This window comes from Hyposmocoma kahamanoa, unplaced genomic scaffold, assembly GCF_003589595.1.
Source record: "Hyposmocoma kahamanoa isolate Upper Pololo Valley unplaced genomic scaffold, ASM358959v1 88, whole genome shotgun sequence".
NCBI classification, from domain to species: domain Eukaryota; kingdom Metazoa; phylum Arthropoda; class Insecta; order Lepidoptera; family Cosmopterigidae; genus Hyposmocoma; species Hyposmocoma kahamanoa.
Window position 1 is genome coordinate 10,191,725 of NW_020654466.1, and position 24,282 is coordinate 10,216,006.

The window sequence follows — 24,282 nt, forward strand, 5'->3', positions numbered from 1 at the left end:
GAGTACTCCTAACGGGTCGATAATAAACAACTTTTCAATTTAAGTAAAATATACAGCCCACTATACAGAGCGTGATTGGAGGATGAGGGAATGGTCGCGCACATCCTACCCACTACATATACTAATACACATACTAACAAACTACAAATAATAGCCAACTACAGGCGAAGTTCCTTGCAGTGCAGACACAGGAGAATGCTAAGATTCCCGGAGAAATTTAGGCGGCACGAGTAGGACCCTGAAATCACCACACGCAAAATAGGCGCCTAGATGTCGACTTGCGGACACCAGCCCGTCACACCCTTACCATAGACCTGAGACGGTATCAACGATGGATGATCGATGTAGCAGGCTCTATGAATATGTATTTACTGTAGCAAACTGTATGAATACAAAATGTACTTGCAGAGTTTATTATAAAATCACAAGATAACAGCGAATCAAAACAAAAGAAAGAAAATTTAAAGAAAAGTCGTTAAAAGGCGTCAGAAGAACAGTTAAAAATTGTACAGAAAAATTTTAACAAAGAGATTTAAAAACATATAGCGACTGTTGCAGTTCTCTCTGCAATCAATGAGGCAAAAACATTAGAGCTGAGACTGTGTCCAAGTCAAAGATTTTGCTATTACTACGAGTTTTCAGTATTCAGAAAATTTCTTCGGACAAAAACTTTTTATTTATCGAATAGTTTTAGTGACACGTTACATCGGGATAGTGGTATATAACAAAGGCATATAATATGGCTAGTATTAAAGTAATCAATAACTTGTTTACATTGTAAGTCAATGCTTGTTTATATTATTTTATTCATTTAACTTACAACATGTAAAAGAAACTATTTTTTCGAAATTTTTTTTTTCATACTATCCAACGTTTCAGGCCTTTTACAGGTCCCAAGGTCACGATGTGAAAACATAGATTCATTTCCTATGTGTAACAATCGCGAAAGCCTAAAAACTCGATATAACACATGTTTATGTGTCCATTTGTTTTAAGCAAAACGCGAGCAAATGTTCTCAGGCGATTAAACTCGGGTTATTGCGGCTATCTAATCTCATACAAAACACAACATACCTAGCCCTTGTCTTTTTCACTCTAATAAAAAAACACAAATATCGAGTTCTGTTACAAGTTGAGAAATTAACAACGAATTAAAAAATTAAAAAGGAAATAACGAAGGTGCTAGAGACAAAGAAAATAGATGACAATTGCGTCTCAGTCAGTGTTAATGAGTACAAATTGAAAGTTGCAAAGGTGACACTGCGAAAGTAGATAACATTTTGAAATAGCAGATTATAATCCTCAGATGTTAATTTTGATTTGCCGGATTACTTACTGTTTTTATATTGTAATTTGGTGAACAGCGGAAGTGTTGTAAATTGTAGGTATGTATTCCTAAACATGTTTTATCTAATTTTTTTTTTAAATACCAAGTCATGGAGGAACAAAAGGCGGTAAGCGTCACGCCCGTCCATACCCGTGGCAGTGCCGCTCAGAGCTCTATTTTCTTAGTATTTCTCAGAGTTGAGGGATCCTGTTACTGCATCAGTTACACTAAGGATCGTATTCCAGAACTCTACTCAATGCTCAAGTCAGGACTTGAGTATGATTTCAAGCAATGTAAATCATACTCAAGTCATCGTATTTTCAGTGCTTGAAATTATACTCAAGTCCTGACTTGAGCATTGAGTAGAGTTCTGGAATATGACCCTGAGACAGTTGAAAAGTCCGATGTGTTTGTAATTTCACCAACACCCTACAAAACCGAAACGCAGTAAAGCTCACGTTACTGCTTGGTGGCAGAAATAGGTAAAGTGGCAGTACTTCCCTGGTCAAACAAGGAGCTCTACTCTGCTATTAAATAAAATAAATTAAATATTTTATTCACACTGTAATTTCAAGGAATTATGTAGTCATGACACTTATTCTTCTACTTGGAAGTACACTACGGAAATTGCGTTACATTGCAGTGGGAAGTACTTACGAAATAAAAATTGACGGTCGCATTACAATGGACGAGACACTTTTTTAACGTTTATGACAAAAACAACAACCATTTTTACATTGCACCTAATACATCAGATACATTATAAAATAAATCGCATCATTAGAACGAAAGTGACTTAATTAAAAAAATTAAGAAAGTGAGTTTATATCATAAAACGACTTTAAAAATCATTGTTCATAAGTTTGTTAATTCGAAACTGACTCATCAAGCCTGGAATTCTCTTTAATATGTTTGAAATCCCACTCCCACGTCGGTATGTAAACGCCGCATTTAGTGTTGAATCTGTATCTGCAAACACAACGTGCCATCTCCGTTGGTGAAAACGTCACGGATTAGCAATTAAGCCGTTTTCGTTCCGAAAACCATCATTAAATTTTTACAAACGCGACTTAATTTATTACTTAACACTGTTTCACAATTAAAACGGTTGAATTTTGATAAACATTATATATATAAAATATATATATATATAAATAAACATTAAAATAATCAGAAGTATTTGTGTATATATGTAAATAAGTGTGTAGTAATTTTTTAAGGATATACATAATAAGGATAACAAGGCCATTGCCTAGTACTTCAAAAGAGATAAATTAAATAATCTGAAAATATCACAACTCCTAAACCTACATTGAGAATTCCCAAAAAAGTTGAAATTTCGTTTTGGGTCACTTTCATTCTAAGGGTGCGAAATATGCCATTTTTTATATACAAAAATAGTGCACATTTGACCTCCACCATCTCTCATGATATAAAGTGACGATGAGGTCGACGATGGAGCATGTACATCTAAATTAATCACAAAACCACTCACTTATAATACATCAGTGTAAAAGAGCACTTGTGTTAATTGAAATCGTAATTTGGAACATCCAGACCCGAACCAGTTCACAAAAGGTCATGATCTTGAAATCACGACACTGCGAAGCGAATTCAACCTCCGATGAACTAATTTAACATTACGTAATAATGTAACACATGCTGCTATGTACCACTAAAATATGCTTGCAGAGACCAACAATATGCGAGAATTAGGAAGTTAAACGGAAGAGGATGCGGTTATTGCCCCCGTTTCCCATCTGCTTGCTCATCTGCCATGGCGTTTATCGCTGCTTATGGGAATTTATACTCTGTTGTAATATTTATAGTGGACGGTAACGTAACCCATGTTTAGAACGACAATGTAGGTTTTAGATGGTGATAATAATAATAACTTATTATTTAAACACAAATACAATCCTACATTAAAAAGACCCAAAGTTGAAAATAAGAGTATTTGAGAGAGAACGCAGTCCGTACTAGGTACTAGACCTGTTATTATAACAGTGATGTAAGGGTTTATTTCTTTTTTTGCTTTATATAAACAATTCATAGTGTGATATGTAGATAATTGTGTGTATTCTGTGTGTAGTAATCTTTCCTAAGAAGGAAAAAACTTGATAATTCAATCTTGATAATGTCTGATAAACAAAACTGCCGATAAGCCAATACTCAGAAATGACTTTAAAAATAAATATAGTATGTATGTGTGTATATATACCTAACACGGATTCGCACACTATACGTAAACTAGCCTAACCCAACCTGTAAACATTTATTTACTCTACATTTTTTTCAGAGAATTCCCAAGTAACTTCATGTTATGAATATGATTATTGTCGTAGTCATTCTTAACAAAGTAATATTACGCACGAAGATATTGCTAATTCGTGTTTTCCATCTACTCATAACACAAATGATATAGTCAATCGGTAAGCTTGAAATATTAACCTTTCTGGCTTTATTTTCTGTAGCATTTAGGGTGTTACAAAGAACAGAAACGCAGAACGCTTGTTGTAAATCTGGATAAAGTAACTGTAAAAAAAGTAATTGCTACAGCAAAACGAGTCTCATTCCTAGAAACTAAGATAATTGCAAAGCTTGAACTAACATGGATGGAGATAGTGTCGTTGAGAGGCTTAAGGTAACAAGAACAAGACACCGGCTTCTTAGACTTAACATTCTAGACTACCTAATGAAGAAAAATTATGTATTTAATTGATTTGATAGCAATTTCATCTAACTTCAGATGGAAAATTGTCCTGCACAAACATATTTCGATCTAGAGTTTCAAATTGTGAGTTTGTACCTACAGCTTGGCCAGGTGTTAGAGAATCAATTACTACTACTATCCTTAGATAAAATTGTACCGCCATAATATTTAACCATACAAGCTCCAAAATTTTGAACTGTACTTTGCCGGTGCACAGCAAGTCCACTTGCGTAATTTTCGTCATACCATTGTGCTGTTTTTGTTGACATCTGCAATGTAATTTAAAAACAATGGCCTTGAGTATTCAATAAATAACTTATAACTGAATCGAGGAAAGTACCAGAGCAGGTTTTTTGTGTGTATGCATTACCTAGACGGTATGACGCCCTCCGGTAGGTTTAGGTTAAAGCCCCTAAGTCTGCAGCTGTAGTCATTACACTGCAGCCAGGGGCTGAGGAGAAAGGCATAACGTATGCCAAGGTCCTTGCTGAAGCACGAGAAAAGGTGGATCTCGCCAGCTGCGGGATTACCGGCCTGAGATATCGGCAGGCAGCTACTGGGGCACGTATGTTGGAAGTACCGGGCGCAACGAGTGGTGAGAAGGCGAACAACCTTGCCCAAAAACTGAGGGAGTCACTCAACGCAGAGTTCGTCAGGGTGTCCCGACCTGTGAAAAGTGCAGAACTGCGCATCTCAGGCCTAGACGAATCCATTACTGTCACGGAGCTGACCGCCGCCGTAGCCAGCTACGGGGGCTGCTCCGTAGACTGTATCAAAGTCGGAGAAATCCGACTTAACTCCCAGGGGATCGGTGCCGTCTGGATGCGTTGTCCCGTCACCGCAGCTAAAAAGCTGGAGACAAGTGGTCGCCTGCTTGTTGGTTGGGTTGCAGCACGAGTAAAGCTGCTGCAACCCAGACCTATGCAGTGCTACCGGTGCCTTGAAAAGGGGCATGTGCGCGCACAATGCACCGCAGAAGTCGATCGCAGCGATCTATGTTACCGCTGTGGTCAACCCGGCCATCAGGCGGCCAAGTGTACTGCCGAGCCCAAATGCTCATTGTGTGTAGCGGCTAACCGACCTGCGGATCACAGGATAGGGAGTATGTCGTGCTCCCCTCCTAAACCAAAGAAAGGAACAAAAGCGACTACAAATACGTCAGCTGCTGTTACTCCGGCAGCCAACAGCCGTCCTCCTTCTCAAACGGGGGCAGAGGAAGCAATGGTCATAAATTAACTCACCAATTATGACTCATCGTCTGCTACAGGCGAATATTAACCACTCCGCCGGCGCGCAGGACTTGCTGCTGCAGAGCATGGCGGAATGGCAGATAGAAATAGCTGTGGTCGCCGAGCCATACTACGTTCCTCCCAGAGATAACTGGGTAGAAAGCGTGGATGGCTTGGTGACCATCATTTCCTTGATGACCTCTGGGGTTCCACCTCTCACGACGATCGCGAAGGGAAGGGGGTATGTGGCTGTCCAATGGAGAGAAATAGTACTCATAGGAGTGTATTTCTCTCCAAATAAATGCCTCGCCGATTTTGAGGCATTTCTGGACGGGGTCGGGGCCCTTATAGGGCAAACCCTGCCTCGTTCAACTCTCCTCGTGGGGGACTTCAACGCGAAATCCTCGGCGTGGGGATCCCCCACGACAGATGCGCGCGGTGCAGTGCTCGAGCAATGGGCAATGGAGACTGACCTCTTGGTGCTTAACCATGGATCGGTCAACACGTGTGTGCGACGACAGGGTGGATCCATCGTGGACATTTCGTTCTCATCTCCTGCTGTTGCACGCATGGTTCGGGATTGGCGGGTCTTGGAAGGGGTGGAGACGTTGTCGGATCATTTATATATTCGATTTGACGTCTCCACATCTCGTATGACCCCAGCCAATCGTCGTCATCTTCGTACTCCGACGCCTACGCGATGGAAGCTGGAGACTTTAGACCGGGAGGCGCTTATCGAAGCCTCAATTTTGCAGTCGTGGCTTGCGCCTCCGATCGAAGCCGTGGAGGTTGAGAACGAAGCGGAATGGTTCCGGGACGCCATGTCGCAAGTATGTGACGCAAGTATGTCGCGAGCCAAGCCTCAACCTCCAAAGCGTCGTGTGTACTGGTGGTCTCAGGAGAATGCAGATCTCCGTACAAACTGCGTCGAGGCGAGACGCCAGTACATAAGATACCGTAGACGGCGGCGCCGCAACGCTGATGTGGAGGAACAGTTGTATGGGGCATACAGACAGTGTGTTACGACTCTTCAGCTGTCCATCTCCAACGCTAAGACCCGGACAAAGTCTGAGCTACTCGAGACTCTCAGTCATGATCCGTGGGGACGCCCTTATAAGGCGGTAAGGGGTAAAATCCGTCTCTGGGCCCCTCCATTGACAGAGAGTCTCGAACCCCAGCTGCTGCAGGATATTGTATCAGCCCTGTTTCCTAACAGAGCAGAACACCAGCCTCCGGTGATGGCACTTCCTCGAGAAGTGGAACAAGAAGACATCGATATGCCTGTACCCCCTGTGACACAAGGAGAACTCGGTGCGGCCATTTTAAGACTCAGAGCCAAAATCAGGGCTCCGGGCCCTGATGGCATTCCTGGGCGTGCATGGGTATTGGCCCTAGATGCTCTCGAGAACCGGTTCCGACGGCTCCTAGATGCCTGTTTGGAGACGGGCCGGTTCCCAAGTATGTGGAAGACGGGCAGACTAGTGCTTTTGAGGAACGACGGACGCCCCGCAGATTCTCTCTCTGCCTACCGTCCAATTGTCATGCTGGATGAGGCCGATAAACTGTTTGAGCGAATCATAGCTGGTCGCCTCATCCGGCATCTCGGCAGAGAGGGTCCCGACTTATCCGACCATCAGTTCGGTTTTCGGGTAGGACGGTCAACGATTGACGCTATCATTCGCGTCAAAGCCTGTTCAGAAGAAGTGGTAAACCATGGCGGGGTAATGCTGGCGGTGTCTCTAGACATCGCCAACGCGTTCAATTCCTTGCCGTGGGGTTGCGTTAGGGAAGCACTGAAGTACCATGAGGTGCCTCCCTACCTACGTCGGATCGTCGGGGCCTACCTGTCTGAGAAGTACATTTCATACCCTGGGCGGGAGGGGCGGTTGTTGCAAACGGTAATGTCGTGTGGGGTCCCGCAGGGGTCAGTGCTAGGACCGCTCCTGTGGAACATCGGATTCGATTGGGTGTTACGGGGAGATCTCCCTCCGGGCGCCAGCGTGATCTGCTACGCAGATGACACGTTGGTGATGGTACGAGGTGAGACCTTCGCGGACGCTGCCCGTCTTGCCACTTGTTGTCGGTAGAATAGAGATGTTGGGACTCCGGGTGGCGCTTAACAAGTCGGAGGCCATGTGCTTTCATGGCCCTCGGCGGGCGCCGCCACGGAGTTCTCATATCACTATCGGTGAGATTCGCATCGGAGTCGAGCCCACGATGAAGTATCTTGGTCTCGTCCTCGACTCTCGATGGAACTTCCGCGAGCACTTTACTCGCATGATCCCTCGTTTAATGGGAACGGCTGCTGCTTTAAAGCGGCTGTTGCCCAACCTCGGAGGGCCCAAAGCGAGCAGTCGTCGCCTGTACATGGGAGTGGTGCGCTCGATGGCTCTATACGGGGCTCCCGTATGGTCTGACGCCCTCACAGAGAAAAACATCGCACTCCTGAGGAGATCTCAGAGGGTGATGGCGGTCGGGGCTATCAGAGGATATCGCACCATATCCTATGAGGCGGCATGCTTGTTAGCGGGGTCTCCTCCCTGGGACCTGGAGGCGGAGGTCTATGCTGCCATGTATCAATGGCGCATTGACCTCCGTCTCCGTGGCGAGGATCCCACGCTGCAGGAAGTGCAGTCGTGGAAGTTTCATGCGCATCAGTCCCTGCTTAGAAAGTGGAGGGGGCGACTGGCCCAACCCAGAGCCGGGAGCTGGACCGTGGAGGCTATCCGTCCGGTTTTTGAGAACTGGATGGACAGGGCGCATGGGTCCTTGACTTTCCGGCTGGTGCAGGTGCTTTCCGGGCATGGTTGCTTCGGAAAGTACCTGTGTCATATAGCGCGGAGGGAACCGACAACCGAATGTCACCATTGTGGCTGCTGTGAAGACACGGCACAGCACACGCTGCAGGTGTGCCCAGCCTGGGCCAATGAGCGCCGTGAACTTGTTGCCGCAGTGGGGCATGACCTGTCACTCCCTGCAATGATCAAATCAATGCTGGAAAGTGACAGGTCGTGGATGGAGGTAGTATCCTTCTGCGAACACGTAATGTCGCAGAAGGAAGCTGCGGAGCGGGAGAGGGAGGCTACCACCCTTCTTCCAATCCGCCGCAGGAGAGCAGGGCGTCGGAGGAGGCACTATCATGCCCTCCTTCAACCCCCATAATAGGGATTTTGGCGGTGGACGCGGGGGCGTGCGCCGCCCGTAATGAATAGATCCCGAGGTGGCGCGCGCGGTGTTCCTGCGTGCCCCTGTAAGTGTTGAATAGGGTGGTGTTTCTCCAGCTCCACCTCAATGGGAAGGGGCTCTCGGCCGAGGGCCAGCGCCGTCGGGACCGCGGAAGAGTGCGAAAGCGTTCCCGTAGTCCCGGCAAAAGGTGCAGGGACGGAACACCGTGGGGTTTTAGTCGGTAGGAGTCCGACATGATCTCTCTGTTGCCCCCGCAGCAGAGAGATATCCATGAGGATTTCCCCACGTAAAAAAAAAAAAAAAAAAGTATATGAAAATGCCACACAATCCGATCGAGCGAACCGAGTGACTACAACTCGATCAAATTAACTTGCATCTCGTTTACCATATTTTCTAAAGATGCGAGGTGCTTTAATTTGACGAGACAACTCGTAGGTACTAAAAGTATTAGAAAGTGTCGACACTTTCTAATACTTTTAGTACCTGTAATAAAAAATAATATAACAAAAATGTATCATGGACATCATTTTTCTACAAAATAAAAATATTCAATTGGATACATTGTTCAAACGGTTTGTTCAGGAAATAAAAATCGGGAAAAGAATAACTTGTCAATATGTCAAAATAGTGAAACATTAAAATGTGTAATGAAAAAAACCGAAACATGTTTTCGGACAAATGAAACAAAATCTATTCGATAAAAGTCTAGAGGTTTTCGGAGAAATAAAATTCTGTAAATCATGTTTCTAGCTTGTGATAGGTAACCCAATTTGAGAGGTAATCCTGAAAGAGCTTTAATTGCATACCTCTTATCCCATATTTTTCAAGCTTTTCAAGGAGCAAAGGGACCGAGAACGTATCGAAGGCTTTGGCAAGATCTAAAAATATGCCAATTGTTTTTTTCCCTTTGTCAATACTCCTAATGAGCTTGTTGACTATGTAGGAATACATAGTCAACAAGCTCGTGTATCGCCTCACAAATATTTTCTTATTAATGTTCCCAGCTTTTTTTAAGAATGTTTTTTCATAATTTTGTTTAACTTTTTTAAATAAATTATTGCAGAAATTTCTGTATTTAGTGTAGATTAGCTTGAGAGTCGCATTTTCTGGGGACTGTCGTACTTTTTTATGTAATTTATCACTTTGTCGCATGAAGCACAACAGACCAGAAGCTATCTATGGCTTAATGATTTGTATCAACAAAATCGTGACAAACATATTTGACGATGTTTTGTTTGGATTTATAGTGAAATATCTTATATATTTTTTTTATACATGACAGGCAAATGACTCCACTCCACCTGATGTTAAGTGGAAAGTGGTATCCAAACGCGAAGGAACCTAGTGCAGCGATGAAACCCTCACTGCACTAGCCACCTCCACCCTGCCTGTCTACAATATGCCTCTTCACGCCTCGTTTGAAGGACCCCATATCATAAGAGGGAGGGAAGACATGTGCCGGAAGGGAGTTCCATTTGTCAACCGTGCGGCAGAGAAAGGAGCCACCGAACCTTTTAGTACGCGATGGAATGCGGCAGGTAGTGAAACGGTGACTACGAAGGCCAGCACGCGTGCTTCTGAGCAGGAACGGGGAAGGGGGGATGAGGTTGAACAGCTCTTCAGAGCACTCACCATGGTACATGCGGTAAAAGGCGCTAAGCGATGCAACATCTCTACGCAGTTGCAGAGGTTCAAGGCGTGATGAGACCTCTTCGTCGCCTATAATTCGAGTAGCACGACGCTGTAATTTATCCAAGGCATCAAGTAGGTACTTGGCGGAGCCGTCCCACAAGTGCGAACAATACTCAACGCAAGACCGGACCTGTGTTTTGTACAGCAGGCATAACTGGTCCGGCGCGACAAAATGTCGCACCTTGTTCAGGACTCCGAGTTTCCGTGAGGCTGTTTTGATCACAGATTCGATGTAGCTCCTTGGATTCAAATCACAGCAGATTTCCATACCGAGGAAGGTAAAACTGTTCTGAGGTGAAAGTGCTGTGCTCATCAGAGAAGGCATGGGAAGGAACGGCGACAATTTTGTTGTTAACGCGCAAACCTGTGTTTTCTTGGCGTTGAACTCAACAAGATTTCTAGATCCCATGCAGAGATGAGGTCCAATATCCTATTGAGACATCACCGACAAGATTAGATCGCTCTCTGTCAGTATCTATATATATATCGAGTTCTTAGGTTTTTGTGATTGTTATACATAAGAAATGAAACTATTTTTCCGAATTCAAATCGCGTATATTCGTTTTGTCAAACAAACCAACGTCCTCAACGACCCTTTACAGGTCCCATGGTCACGGTTGACTCAATTTAAATCCGGAAAAATTGTTTCATTTCCTATCTCATAATATAATTTATAACAGTCACTGGAGTCTCATTTCTATGTCTACTATGAAAACCTCACAATCTGAATCTATCCAGCTCAATGATTTTTGAACATTTATTAGGTAATAATTTTTCTTCCATTAAGCTCCAATTGAAAAGGGCCAGGTTTTTTTCACTGGACTGAATGATAGTACATCAGCTACAGGAAGTTCTGCCTCAGCATGCTGGGTTACAGGCTCAAGAGGAGATACTAGTTCCGGAAAGGGACGTACATGTTTTTCGGTGCAGTGTTAAGATTTAATCTTAGATTAGAGTACGCTTATAATTGACGACTTCAAAGAGTGTTGGATTTCGTGTATTGATATAAAAATAAAAACAAATACGATTCTAAACAAATACGATTGTGAATAACTTTTATCTAGTCAATTAGTGAACAAGCAAAACTCCTCAACCTCAGTGCAACGATAAAGTCACTAGGTCACAGACCAAACCGGTTCTGTCCATGTGTACAAACCCTCGCACTACATTCGCTATCGCTTACTCACAACGTTTATTTTTACTAAGTGTCGCATTATTCACGGTTCTCATGATAATCTAAATTAGGTACTTTGATTATGTTGAGTCGTTCTTTAATCGATTTACGGCAGCATATAATGGAGGAACATAAATTCATTGTAAAATTCAATTTAAACGCTGAGTTACTTCATTATTTTGCATTTACACGATGATTAATATAATTAAGCCCAAATTGATTTCTGTTAAAAAAAATGGATAAATTAAAGAACTTTAGGTATTGCAAGGTCAGTGGCATTCTGGTTATCGTGCAACGAATGAATTTATATTCATATTGACAACTCTTGTGAGAGAAAACAAACGACAAACAGAAGAAACTATCACTGAGACCATTGTTTTATGTTTAAACAGTTTTGTCCTACTGCTTTACATACTGAATTTTGAAAATATCGTGGATGGATAGAGTCACCAATGACAACGTATTGCGGAGGATGCACAAAGGCTTGGAGCTCCTAAAAACAGTAAAAAAGAGGAAGCTGCAGTACTTCGGGCACATCTTGCGGAGTAATAAATACTCCCTATTGCGGCTCATTCTGCAGGGAAAAATTCAGGGCCGCAGTACACGTGATCGTAAAAAAACCACATGGCTTCAAAATCTTGCAGAGTGGTTCAACATAAGTACCACAGAACTGTTCCGAGCCGCAACTTCACGGGCTCAAATTGCCACAACGATAGCCAACGATCCGATAGGAGATGGCACCCTAAGAAGAAGAAGGCTGCTTTCCATGCACTTGTATTCGATGCAAGACGGTGGTAATATTTGTGGGCCTCCTTTGGCTTATTGTGCTACAAATTGAGAGGGGACGTAAATTTTTACAATAACAACAATCAAAGAACATTGGCTTCAAAACGAAGTTTATTGTCGAGGTCGCATTTACTGGTCCTGTCATTAACTTACAATTATATGTAAGTCAATGGGTCCCGTATAAGAAAATGCGCAAAGCTATTGCTTTAAAAAGTTAAGTTACCGAACACGGTTTAGGTACTTTTTATTAAAAATAAAGATGTTTCTTATGATACGAAGTGATGGGACGAACAAGTCGTGCGTCTGGCGGTAAGCGACACGCCTATCCACAATAATTTCAGTGCGATCAGTTTTAAATCGTAAAAATCTGAGGGGCACTGCCAATGCGCCCGTCACCCTGAGACATAAATTGACAAGTCCCATGTGCCTGTAATTTCACTAGCACCCTCACCCTTCAAAACCGAAACGCAATAAAGCTCACATTACTGCTTGGCAGCAGAAACAGGTAAGGTTGCAGTCTTTCCCTGGACGAACGTTTTCACATGAAGCTCTACTGCTACCAAGAATTTTACTGAAGCTAAAAAGGTCCTACCGTAATGCAAAAACATATATCCTTTGATCCATTTACACAGGGGCGCACTATAAGTTTCTGGAACTGGGCACTTACATAAACAACATTCAAAGAGTAAATTAACATTTGAAAATGGAACTCTTTGGCTGCAGAATACAGTTTGTTTCATCTGACTGACTGTCACTTGCTTTTACATTGTGGCGTCATTTTAGAAATTGGTTGTCTACATCACCATGGATTTAACTCGTGAAAATTTTCGTGTTATGATTTTCTTCGACTTTAAGTGTAACTGACAGCTCAGTGGAGCTTCCCTCGGCTTCAAACTACTTTTGGCGATAAAGCACCATGCAAGACGACTATTTATAGCTGGTTTGCAGAATTCAAACGCGGTCGTGTGAATCTCAGTGACGAATTCGTTCGTCACTGCTGTGAACCACAAAAACATCGATGTTGTGCACCGTATGATCAAAACAGACAGGCATGTGATATACCATGAGATTCGGGCATCTTTAGGCATAGGCATGAGTCAAACACTACACAAATATTTGGGTGTGAAAAAGCTGTGCTCTCGGTGGATCCCACACAATTTGACTGAGGCTCAAAAAACGGATCGTGTCACTTGGTACAAAGCCATGCTTACCAGATTCAATGAAGGGGAGTCAAATTTGTTGTGGGACATAGTAACAGTAGTGGTGACGATGGATTTATAGTTACGATCCCAAAACAAAGCAGCAATCGAGCGTATGGGTCTTTCGAGATGAGCCGAAACCAACCAAAGTGGCGCGCGTGTAAAGTGTCTCTAAGCGGATGATTGTTTCTTTTTTAAATAAAACTGGACACGTGGCTACTGTTGCTTTGGAGAATGGTTGTACCGTGAATAGTGATTGGTACACGTCCATTTGTTTGCCGGAAGTTATTGATAAACTCTGTAAAAAATAACCGTAAACGCCGTATCATCTTGCACCACGATAATGCCAATTCTCACACGACCAGACAGACAAATGAATTTTTGAAGGTGAACAACGTTGATCTTATGAGCCATCCCGCACGCAGTCCCGACCTGGCACTTTGTGACTTTTATTTATTTCCAAAAATTAAGAACCAGTTACGCGGTCAACGATTTTCATCACCTGAAGAGACTGTCGAAGAGTTTGAAAAAAATGTTTCAGAGATTGTCACGGAGGAGTAGCATAAATGTTTTCAAAATTGGTTCGATTCGTATGAAAAAGTGCATTAACGCTAACGGAGAATATTTTGAGAAACAATAAATTCATTTCTGACCATTTATAATATTTTTTCTTATTCATTCCGGAAACTTATAGTGCGCCACACGTATTGTAAGATCACTTAACGAATCCCGTAGAATACGGTGCATGTTACCTACTTATTGTATAGTTAAGATTCTGTAGTTTTCAGTACTCTTGGTATTGTACATTTTTCTGTTTTACAAAGATTGTTCTTTAGACATAAACTAACCTAAGACACATAGTAAGAATTAGTAGGAAATTCTTGGAAATATAGGTACTCCTGTTACAATGTGGTTTAATTACACAGTAAAGTTTTTGGAACACTTGAATTCTTCTAACTTCTAATATAGTTTCGACCATAAAGATTTACACCGGAATCTTTATATCAAATTAAATCAAAATTATATTTATTGTAGGTAAGCAAATTACACTTGAACTCGTCACATTTATTATAATTTGTAAAGCCAAACTGAGAAAACAAGGGAAAAATCTAAAACAGCTTTTGGAATTAATTATATTCACTAAATCTCTTATAACTCTGCTGTCAGATTGCCAAAATCCGCAGAATTTTCAATGATCGTATGACAGTATATAAGCTGTTAATTGATGACAATTTTCATCTTTTTACATCTTGGCCCAAGATTGTATGAAAGCGTGTCGGTCTCCTTTCTGAGTATAAAAATCGAAGAACTTTGGAGTAAGTTTTAAAATTGGCACATGGGAGTTTTCGTCCTGCATTTAGATCATCAAAACACGTTACATACTATCCGATCTGAAGGCATTTCGAAACACTGTGCACCGATAGCTATCAACGTGTACTCATATTGGAGTGCATGAAAGGAGCCTCCCCGTAAAATGTACCAACTATTCGCATTCCCCGTATGTGTGGCGCACCCTGGGCAACAACCTTATACCGAATGGCAAATCCTTTCACTAAAATGGCAAACAAGCCTCATAGTTCTTAGCAAGTCTATTACATCCATACGATAGGAAGAAGAACGTGAGTACATACTTAAGTCACTATCTAGTGACACTATACTATCAAGTGTCGAACACTTACAAAAAAGTCCTTCGATTCGGCCGGATTCGAACCGACATCTCCTAGTAAACCGTGCCAAACGCTATGTAGTTGGCATAGCCACAGAACGAATCAGCGGACCTTACGAATTTTTCTATATGCTTGTTGTTGGATCTTTTGTATTTGGTTTTTCAACGACTTTTTGGTCGTAGCGCCATCTATGAAAGTATTTCGTCACCCAGTTAGATACCTTTACAGCTACCGGCTCTGGCTAGAGATGTCGCTATTTTCTGTAATTATTTTTTTATTGAATTGATAAAAATGTGATAAAAGTGTGAGTTACTCCACTGTTATAATTATTAATACAAAGATCAAACACTTTTAAAATACAAGTGGTTACAATCACCGAGTACTAATAGTAGTAGATAAATTAAACGTTAAATAATAACAATAAAATTGGGACAGAGAGTCTGTTTAATATCAGTTTGGCAAAAGATTCAGCTATATTGAATTTTACTGATCAAAAGCCAAGATGGGTATGTTTCTCACGTTCAAAAAGCGGCGAATGTTCTCACCACCTTCTTTCATTTTATTACCATATGTGTGTTTATGCGTGTTTTCTATTATGAATCAGCCAGCTTTGTTTTGCTATGTCAGATAGTATGGAGCTGAAAGAATTCCGTAATTAGCGAGATTTCTTTCTAATTACATACATACGTACATACATATTATCACGATGGGCCTCCACCTGTTACGCTCTTGACAAACCTTCGTCTCCTCCACTCCCATCAGTATCTTCATACATGCCCGTTTATTTTTGGCACATTTAACCCGGCCTTTTTAAGGATATCCCCAATCTGATTGAGATGTGTACGCCGCGGTCTACCTCTCCCCACGCCTCCATCCACATTCGCTCCACGTAATTAAGGTCGCTCAGTATAGTTTCTTTGTAATTAAGGGGTTTTATTGATGTAGCAAAAGAAATACAGATCAATTTATCTAGAAATTAAAGCAAATTAAGCTAAAGGGCGAAGTATAATTAGTACGAGCTAGTGGTACGTTATTCATATATAAAACTAGTTAATATATAATAATTGTTTAATAGTAAAAAAGAGGTACATAGTTGGTTTTACGATTTACATGAAAATCACAGTTCCAGGAATCATTAAGCTTATATTAGTTCTAGAATTTCCAAGGTTGTAAAAAGATAGAAGGAAAGTAGTAAACTTGCAAATTAGATGACCGTGGACTTCTATGTGAGTATAGCTTCACTCATGATAATATTTAACATCGCTCTGTATGCGTAACTGAATAGGTGACGATTTGTTATAATAAGGTACACAGGTTTGACAGTACTTCATGTTTCAATTCACGCATGTAAATTGATTGTACACGTCAGCAAAAGAGTTTTAATTGGTACTTGTTAAAGCCGCAATGGCTTTAAAATAGGACAAGTAAATATTTATTCCAAATGTATATTTTTTACGATACTAAGTAACGGGACGAGTAACTCGTGCGCCTGTATTGTGGGCTAGCACAATAAGACGCGACTTGCGCGAGAGCGACATAAAGTACGAGATCTTTATGCGATAACAGCAGTATCTCGCGCTTTATGTCGCTCTCGCGCTAGTCGCGCCCTATTGTGGCTGCCCTGCTGGTGGTAAGCGACAGGCCTGTCAATGACAGTTAATATGCCACTCAAAGCTTTATGTAATCGCAATGATCTGAGGGGCACTGCCTCTTCGCCCGTCACCATGAGACAAAAGTTGACAAGACTTACCCTTTAAAACCGGAACGCAGTAATGATCTCATTAATGCTTGGCTACAAAAATAGGTAAGGTGACAGTACTTCCCTGAACGAAGTCTTTCACAAGGAGCAATATTGCTGTGAAAAGGAATTACGAAAAGGAAATATTTATATCAAAATATGTAAGACACCTATCTAATGTCAGATAATATAATGTTGTAGGTGTATTAGTTTTACAAAATATTACCCGATATTTTTTCTTAATACGACTACACAACACACCCCTTATTGATTAAACTTTAAAAACCAAACGACAATGCATGCAAAAATGCATTAATTTATGTAAACATTGCATTTTCCACTCCCATAATTGCATGGTTGGAGTTCTAGGCTGTTATGACTCATAAGTTAAAACAGCTACGTACATCATAGAATGGAAGTACTTACCTATGTAAGAATGTAGACAATTAACATCTACCTACAAGACAAGGCACAATTTACGTAACCCTACTACAATGGAGTATAACTGGGTATACAACAATTGTTGTAAGAAATCTATTCATGACACATTCATTTATTGAGTATAATTTGTGAAGTGTAATGATGAACCTTTCGTCACGATGAAACAAAGAGAGTACATCAAAATGACGAAATTTATAATATTCAAGAGCGCTGAAGATGTGTGTTTGGAGTGTCAATGTATTTACGTAAAAGGTGTTCATGAATATCTTTGCTCGAAAAAGCTAGAGAAAATCTTTTGCTAGAGTTTCACTTCCCTAGAATGAAAGACTATTGGGAAATTTATTTAGAACGTTATGAAACTTTACATTATAGAAATGAATGTTTACTTTTAATTTGAATCGCAACGCAAAGCTTTTTCTTTCTTAAGAAGGCATTAAAAGTTGATACGCGTGGGTGGATACCCTTTTTTTTTGGAGAGGCCCGCAATGGTATTTTTTAGTTCGACGACGTGCGCGGTGGTAAAATTGTAGTCTCGGAGACACCATGCTGTAATACTTCGATGAAACAGCACAGGTTTTATTTCATTCACAAGCAAAAGTGGGTTCATTGTGAGGGCGGAAGCAGACAATCACTAGCTCAGACTCAGACCTGTTTGAGCGTCAATAGTCTTTAGCATCAAGATTGATGTCGATTTATTAGGGATGACATATCGTAATTCACTGTGTTTTCTTGAATGTCCCGAGTGCTCCTTGGTAGCTTTAAGGGTATGTTCGGTATTCGGGGCATTACATACAGAGACAGATTTAGTACTTCAATGGATATTTAGCCATATATTTTTAGCAATGTAATTAATCGGTCTTAACAGCACGAAAAATACTTCAACTAATACGTATGAAACATAAAACTCTGTTGTTTTTTTGCTTAAGAAAAATATATGTCTGACAGAGACAAATGTAAAAAAATCACACTGCCGTAACCACAAAAAGCAGTAAGGTTTAAACGTGGTTTAAACTACGCAAGCTATCAATATATCCAATTGAACTCTATCATTAAACTTGCCGGAAACGCGATCGCATCTGTCCACTCTGAACGTTACCACCAGACGATGTCGATGACCCTAACACATAAACAGATGAGAGTTCCTTATCTAAGATACATGTATATGTAACATCCGCGTACAGAATCTTACGGTTGTACTAAGACACAAAAGAAGATTGATTATATCGCCTTTATATATCTTGTGCTCAAATTTTTTTTAAGACAAACTTTTCCTTTAAAGGGTTAATCAAACACAGCTGATCTCAGCTCAAATTTGACTCAAACTTATTTCAGTAATATCGAGTTCTTAAGTTTTCGCGATTGTTACATATAGGAAATGAAACTATTTTTCCGGATTGTAAAGGGACCGACGTTTCGGGCCCTTTACAGGTCCCGTGGTCACGGTTGACGATTATTTCAGTAATTCTTACACCTAACCCTTGCACAGTGTGTTTTATTTTGCTTTAGTTGCGAGCATCCTCGTTTTATGTTCGATTTCAATAGGTTGAATCCAAATAAATTGTACTAAAAAACACCCGTTTAGATATTTACTTTTATTATGGAGGTATAGTTTCTTTTTCGAAAGGTCACTGTACTTCAAGAAAAATGTTTTTGTCTGTATTTCCCGAATATGCGAAACTTCCCTTTGAAAAAAATACAAATTGACTGTCCTTTTAAACTTTATTAAATGTGAAAATCGTAAGTCCTTAAGCGCACAAAAAAGGGAGAAAAAAAATATTTTATTAATTTTAAAAATATATTTAAATATAAAATTAACCGTACTAAATCAGCATTTTTTTTTACCTTCAAAATATACTTCATTAATGCATCTATCGAATAAAGAAAAAGTAAACGTTTATCTCGGAAGATCTCGGAGATACCACGTTTCTAAGGTTCTTTTTAGATTTCTACGGAAATAAGGTTCTCACAAAATGTATAAATTTTTACCCTACTACGTAAATCAATGGTGAATTATGTGTTAAAACAACAATAATAACATATTTATTTCGAATATGAATAGACTTGTACGTGGTAGGAGATACAAAGATGTGAACTTATTTTAGTGTTAGTAAATATAAAATTTTATTCATACATGTGGGAGCTTTGGTAGCCCACAACAATTCAAATTCCTTTATGAGGTTCTGATAACATAGTCCATATGGTACATTAATTGAATTTGTACATTTTTAAGTTACATTAGTTAAATTTAAAATCAATAAAGTGAAATAAATTAATTTGAAGTAATTGTGTCAAAAATAATTTAAAACAATGTATGTTACATAGTATTGGCATATTTTATTATGGCTTATTTTATTGGCATATTTTATTATAATATTCACGTATGTGCATTACGTGTGAATAAAGATAAATTATCCTGGCAAATGCTGAAAGCTCATACATTTTCCTCATTATGGGATTTCGTCTGTTGCTAGCGTGATATCAGCAGTTTCAATACTAATGTCTTCTGATGGGTAATGATGGTAAGGAACATTTTCCGCGGTCACTCTTAGAGAGCGAAGAAATTTGTCAGGTATAGGTAGAATTTTTTTATATTTGTGACGTGTACTAAGAGTCAAAGAGGATGCATAAAGAACAGACGATTCCAGTGCACGGTGAAACAAGTCTGTGATGATCGTGCTGTGGATCAAAACTTGCTCCTTGATTTACCGGCTTATTCCGATAACATACCTATAGGTAATGTGCTACACTCAATAAATATTAAATATTGCAAATTGCAGACTGGAAAAATATTTAATGACAACCCTAACCCAAAATTTGAAAATTCAATATTTCTGGTCTCTTGTTCATCGCATCTGGATTTTTTTATGGTTTTAAGGTTTATGGTAGTACTTATTACTGTAATTAACAAATCCGCGTTGAAAAAACATGCTAATACATATACAAAGTCTTCAGAAAAAAATGGATCAAACTATAGAAAAAAATTAATTGTGCTCTAGGATAGCTTGATATTATTTTAATTTTTGGGCTTATTGGCGCTTTTAGCAGTTTTCTATGCTAACATGAAATATTTAATGAATTAAGAGCTTTGCTTGAGTATTGGCTTTCTAAAAAAACACATAAAACGAGGATGTCCGCAACTAAGGCAAAATAACACACTGCCGGGCACAAGCAGGTATATCTATCTTGCTCGCACCTTTACATTATTTTACAGTTATCTCTTTCTATCTAACGTTGCATTAGCTGAGGTTGAAAATATTAAAAGCTTTATAACATTTATTTTCCTTTTATTTTATACTTAACTTCGTAAGTTTATGACGGTGTGACCTCCTTACACCGTGCTTCAAAACACGGTACCCGATACAAAAGCGCATTCCATGTTAGCAAGGTACCGAATTGTAGGTACAATATACATCAAATTTTCCGACCTTTGATCAAGGATCATATACGGCTCACCCCAGAAATAGGTAAGCACTCAGGTTTCACGCCCAAATTGAGGGTAAAAAATATTTACTATTAAATACTTGCAAAGTTTTGTTCAAATTTAACGATATTGTTATAAAATGCTTCTATTTACCTCAATTACCTAAAAACACCACAAATCACGGCTATTTGGAAGTTGTACTCTACTGTTTTAAATCAGATCAGATCTACAAGTTTTTGGAATGTCAATACCTATCCGAAAAATGACCTCTGTAACATATTGTGCCACTTTAGAATCGGAGGTTAGGGTCATTTCCGCTGTATCACCAGCACTCTCGACGAAAATAAAATTAAGAAGTTGAGTAAAGTAAGCTGTGAATATATAATATTGCGCTTTGCAGACAGGATAAATGTTCAGTGACAACCCTAACATAAAATTTAAAAATTCAATATTTCTGAACTCCTCTATTTGTCGCATCTGGTTTGTTCTGTGGTAATAATTATTACTATAATTAACATATCGGCGTTGAAAAAAAATGCTAATATGTAAAAAATCTTCAGAAAAAAATAACGAAATCATAGAAAAAAATTAATTGTGGTCTAGGAAAGCTTGATATTTTTTAATTTTTTAGATTTATTGGTGTTTTTAGTAGTTTTCTATTATAACATGAAATATTTAAAGAAAAATAATTTACAGGAAAGGAAATAATCTCATTCTATGGTTTACAACGATTTTTCTCGATTTTCTAACTTTCTCTAAAACTATGATAGATACAGCGTGGAGAGTTTTATTACGAACTTTGTTTGAATATTATCTTTGTTAAAAACACATAAAACGAGGATGTCCGCAACTAAAGTAAAATGACACACTGTGCACTGTTTCGTTTGCGTATGCCCATTTCAGTACATTCGAATTGAATAATAAACTTACCCAATATTTTGACAGCAGATAGTACCGGTTTTTTTAACTATTTACACTAATCATTTCACTAATTTTCTAATTTCAAAGTAAAGAGAATGTGCCTTGAAAATAACCTATCTGAAACTGGCGCAAGTACTGAACGACGGAGATAAGTTATCGAATGCGTCAAGTCACAACGATCGTTATCTAAATGATGATAAAGGAAACACCCGATATCGGACATTTCAATTAACTTTGAGGGCTTTTTATTGACTAATTGACAATAGCGTGTACATGGCAGTGGGCGTTTTTACAAAAATAAAAACTTACGAAGTTTTCAACAGGTCATTCCTCATCACAAATAAACTACATTATGATTTGTATTTTTTTAAAGCGAGTATTAGTCATTATACGATAACAAAAACAACATTGCTACACAATGTAGATTATTCAAGTCATTATAGTTAAGTCGAGTAACAAATATATGTAATAGGTACTATTTTTACTAAAACAGCTATTTTTGCACATAAATACTAAATATTTCTGATTCCTGCGTGACACCTTTTTATTTTAGTAGTTGTAAAAGTACTAACTACGTTTGAGGGTAGTACTTTTACAACATGTTGATGTTTACTTTTTCTATGATGGCCATTATGCGTTCAATGCCAATCCTGTTCAGTATTTAATACACATTTATGTGAATGTTCATACACAGCGTGACGCAAAGCTTGCGCCACGCGTGCGAATGGCGAGCGACGCGGACGCAGGTGGCGTAACTAGTTGCTTCCCTCTATCAAGTGGGAACTCGCCTACATACCAAGTCTTCAATGAGACCTAGCTATTTTGCTACTGTGTTCCTATAAATGCACAAATTTTTGTATACAGATTTCACTGTGTTTCAAAGGTTTAGCTGGCTAAAAAATATACATATAAGTGCAGCTGTACCACCTCAGTTGTCGTAAACATTACCTCATGTACATGATATACTTCAAAGTTAGTGTGTCTGGGTGTAGACTTTAATGCTTTGCATGCTGACTTCTGCTAATCACTTGACTCCATTTAACTATAATTTGTGGATAATAATCCTTCAAAATTATTCTGATGTCATGTCATTACAGGCAGTGTGAAATTTCATAGGGTGAACTTGTATAAGAAGTTTCTGTTTTATAACACATGTTTTCTGTCTTATACCACTGGTAACTTTTGTTAGTTTTTGTGATTAGTTTACAGTTTAGGAAAATTAATTTTATGAAAGACAGTGCATTCACAAAACAATTCTTTTTCCAACATAATTCACTTAATTAACCGGGACCATAAAACAATAACTAAATGTTACAAATGCCAAAACCGTCTAGTCTGCCAAACTTGTGATGAAGAAAATTCAGTTTTACAAATGCTAGTTTTTTTATTTATAAAAACTTTTACAAGTCAGAAAGACAGTTAATATTGTATAGCTATAAAATTATGTGTTATTTAATTAATCTAAATTATTATTATGTGTTAAAATATTGTCATTAATAAAAGTCTGCTTTTGCAAGTATTTTATGTTTTATTTCACAATTCTAATTTGGGGTGTTGCACACCACACCTCATGCAACCAATTGTGTAATTTTTTTGGCGGGACTTATTACGAGTTAAATAAAAGGTAAAGGTATATTAACTTGTCCACAGATAATAACTAACAAACTAAATAATTATATAGGTGAAAAAAATAAAAAATAAATACAATAATTACAGCATTCCAAGGTGTCTGTGGTACTGTCATTGTTTCCGATTTCCATAACACAAGGGCTCTTTAGTTACTTACTTTGGAATAAGAGCAATGTGATGTTGTATGACGTTGTCTAATATTTATTATTTCGTTCATAATTTTTCTTACAATAAATAAATTCATGCAATAAAAAGGAAGGAAAATACACAATAACATTATAAATACAGATCAGTCAGTTTCATACACAAATATTTGGCACAGGCATAATAGAATTTATACATTGAAAATTACTAAATTATACAACATGTCTTTTAGATTTATATATACATACATGTTTCATTTTCATTAACTTCTTAATCCCACATACAGCCTGCACTTTACATTAAACATAATAGTAGCCTTGACATACTCTTTATTGCCACTCATAGTTGTGTTACAACTTGTAAACCATAGCAAGATGTGATTTTTGGTTCCTTTAAAAGATATTTACCCGCAGTTAGGATCTACGCTACAACAACTGCTTTCCAACGCAGGGTTAACTGATTTCGAATGACCACAACAATAAATATTTCCAAGGTAATCTTAGGTTACAAAAACAACATTTAATTTCTTTACCTGAAACTTTTCGAACTGCTCACGTTCAGCATCTAAGCTGTTCTTCTTCAGCTGCAGAACTCGTGGTAATGATAATGACGCCATGGATTCCGTACATGCAAAATACGCCTACGAAATGGGGACCTCTACACCGAGTTGAGATTTTCAAATAAGGACGATTTAAATTACTGGAGTATCCTTTTCAACTTATTCACTAAAGTACACTTTTGCTTGCGCTATTCTTAAATCATTAACTGAGTCGTATCGCACTTTTATAATTTTTTGAACAAAAACTATCGTAAATTTTGACACCCAAAAATATAAACACGTCCATTCACAAAAAAATGAATGAGTTAACTGCCTGCACGTACTCTGTACTCTCTAAGTACTCTCTGTGGTTCACCGAAAAATAGACAGAACGAATGACTCATTGACATTTGGTACCCTTACAAAATAATGCCATCTATTGAGTCTCATACGTACACTACCTCGAAATTTTTTAAT

At 39.1% G+C, this 24,282-nt stretch overlaps 1 protein-coding gene across 4 annotated transcripts in view; it reads right to left on the reverse strand.

The window, feature by feature from the left end:
• Window positions 1-24,082, reverse strand: part of LOC113235682 (huntingtin-interacting protein 1) — a 64,371-nt gene extending 40,289 nt beyond the window's left edge. For 2 of the 4 annotated variants that reach the window (XM_026471528.1, XM_026471527.1), the window contains exon 1: window positions 23,800-24,081. In XM_026471528.1, the coding sequence (XP_026327313.1) occupies window positions 23,800-23,883 (84 nt within the window). In that variant the 5' untranslated portion in view covers window positions 23,884-24,081. Of the gene's footprint in view, window positions 1-23,799 lie in introns of all 4 variants that reach the window. The other 2 variants (XM_026471524.1, XM_026471525.1) reach the window with 2 other exon arrangements.
• Between the last annotated feature and the right edge of the window lie 200 nt (window positions 24,083-24,282).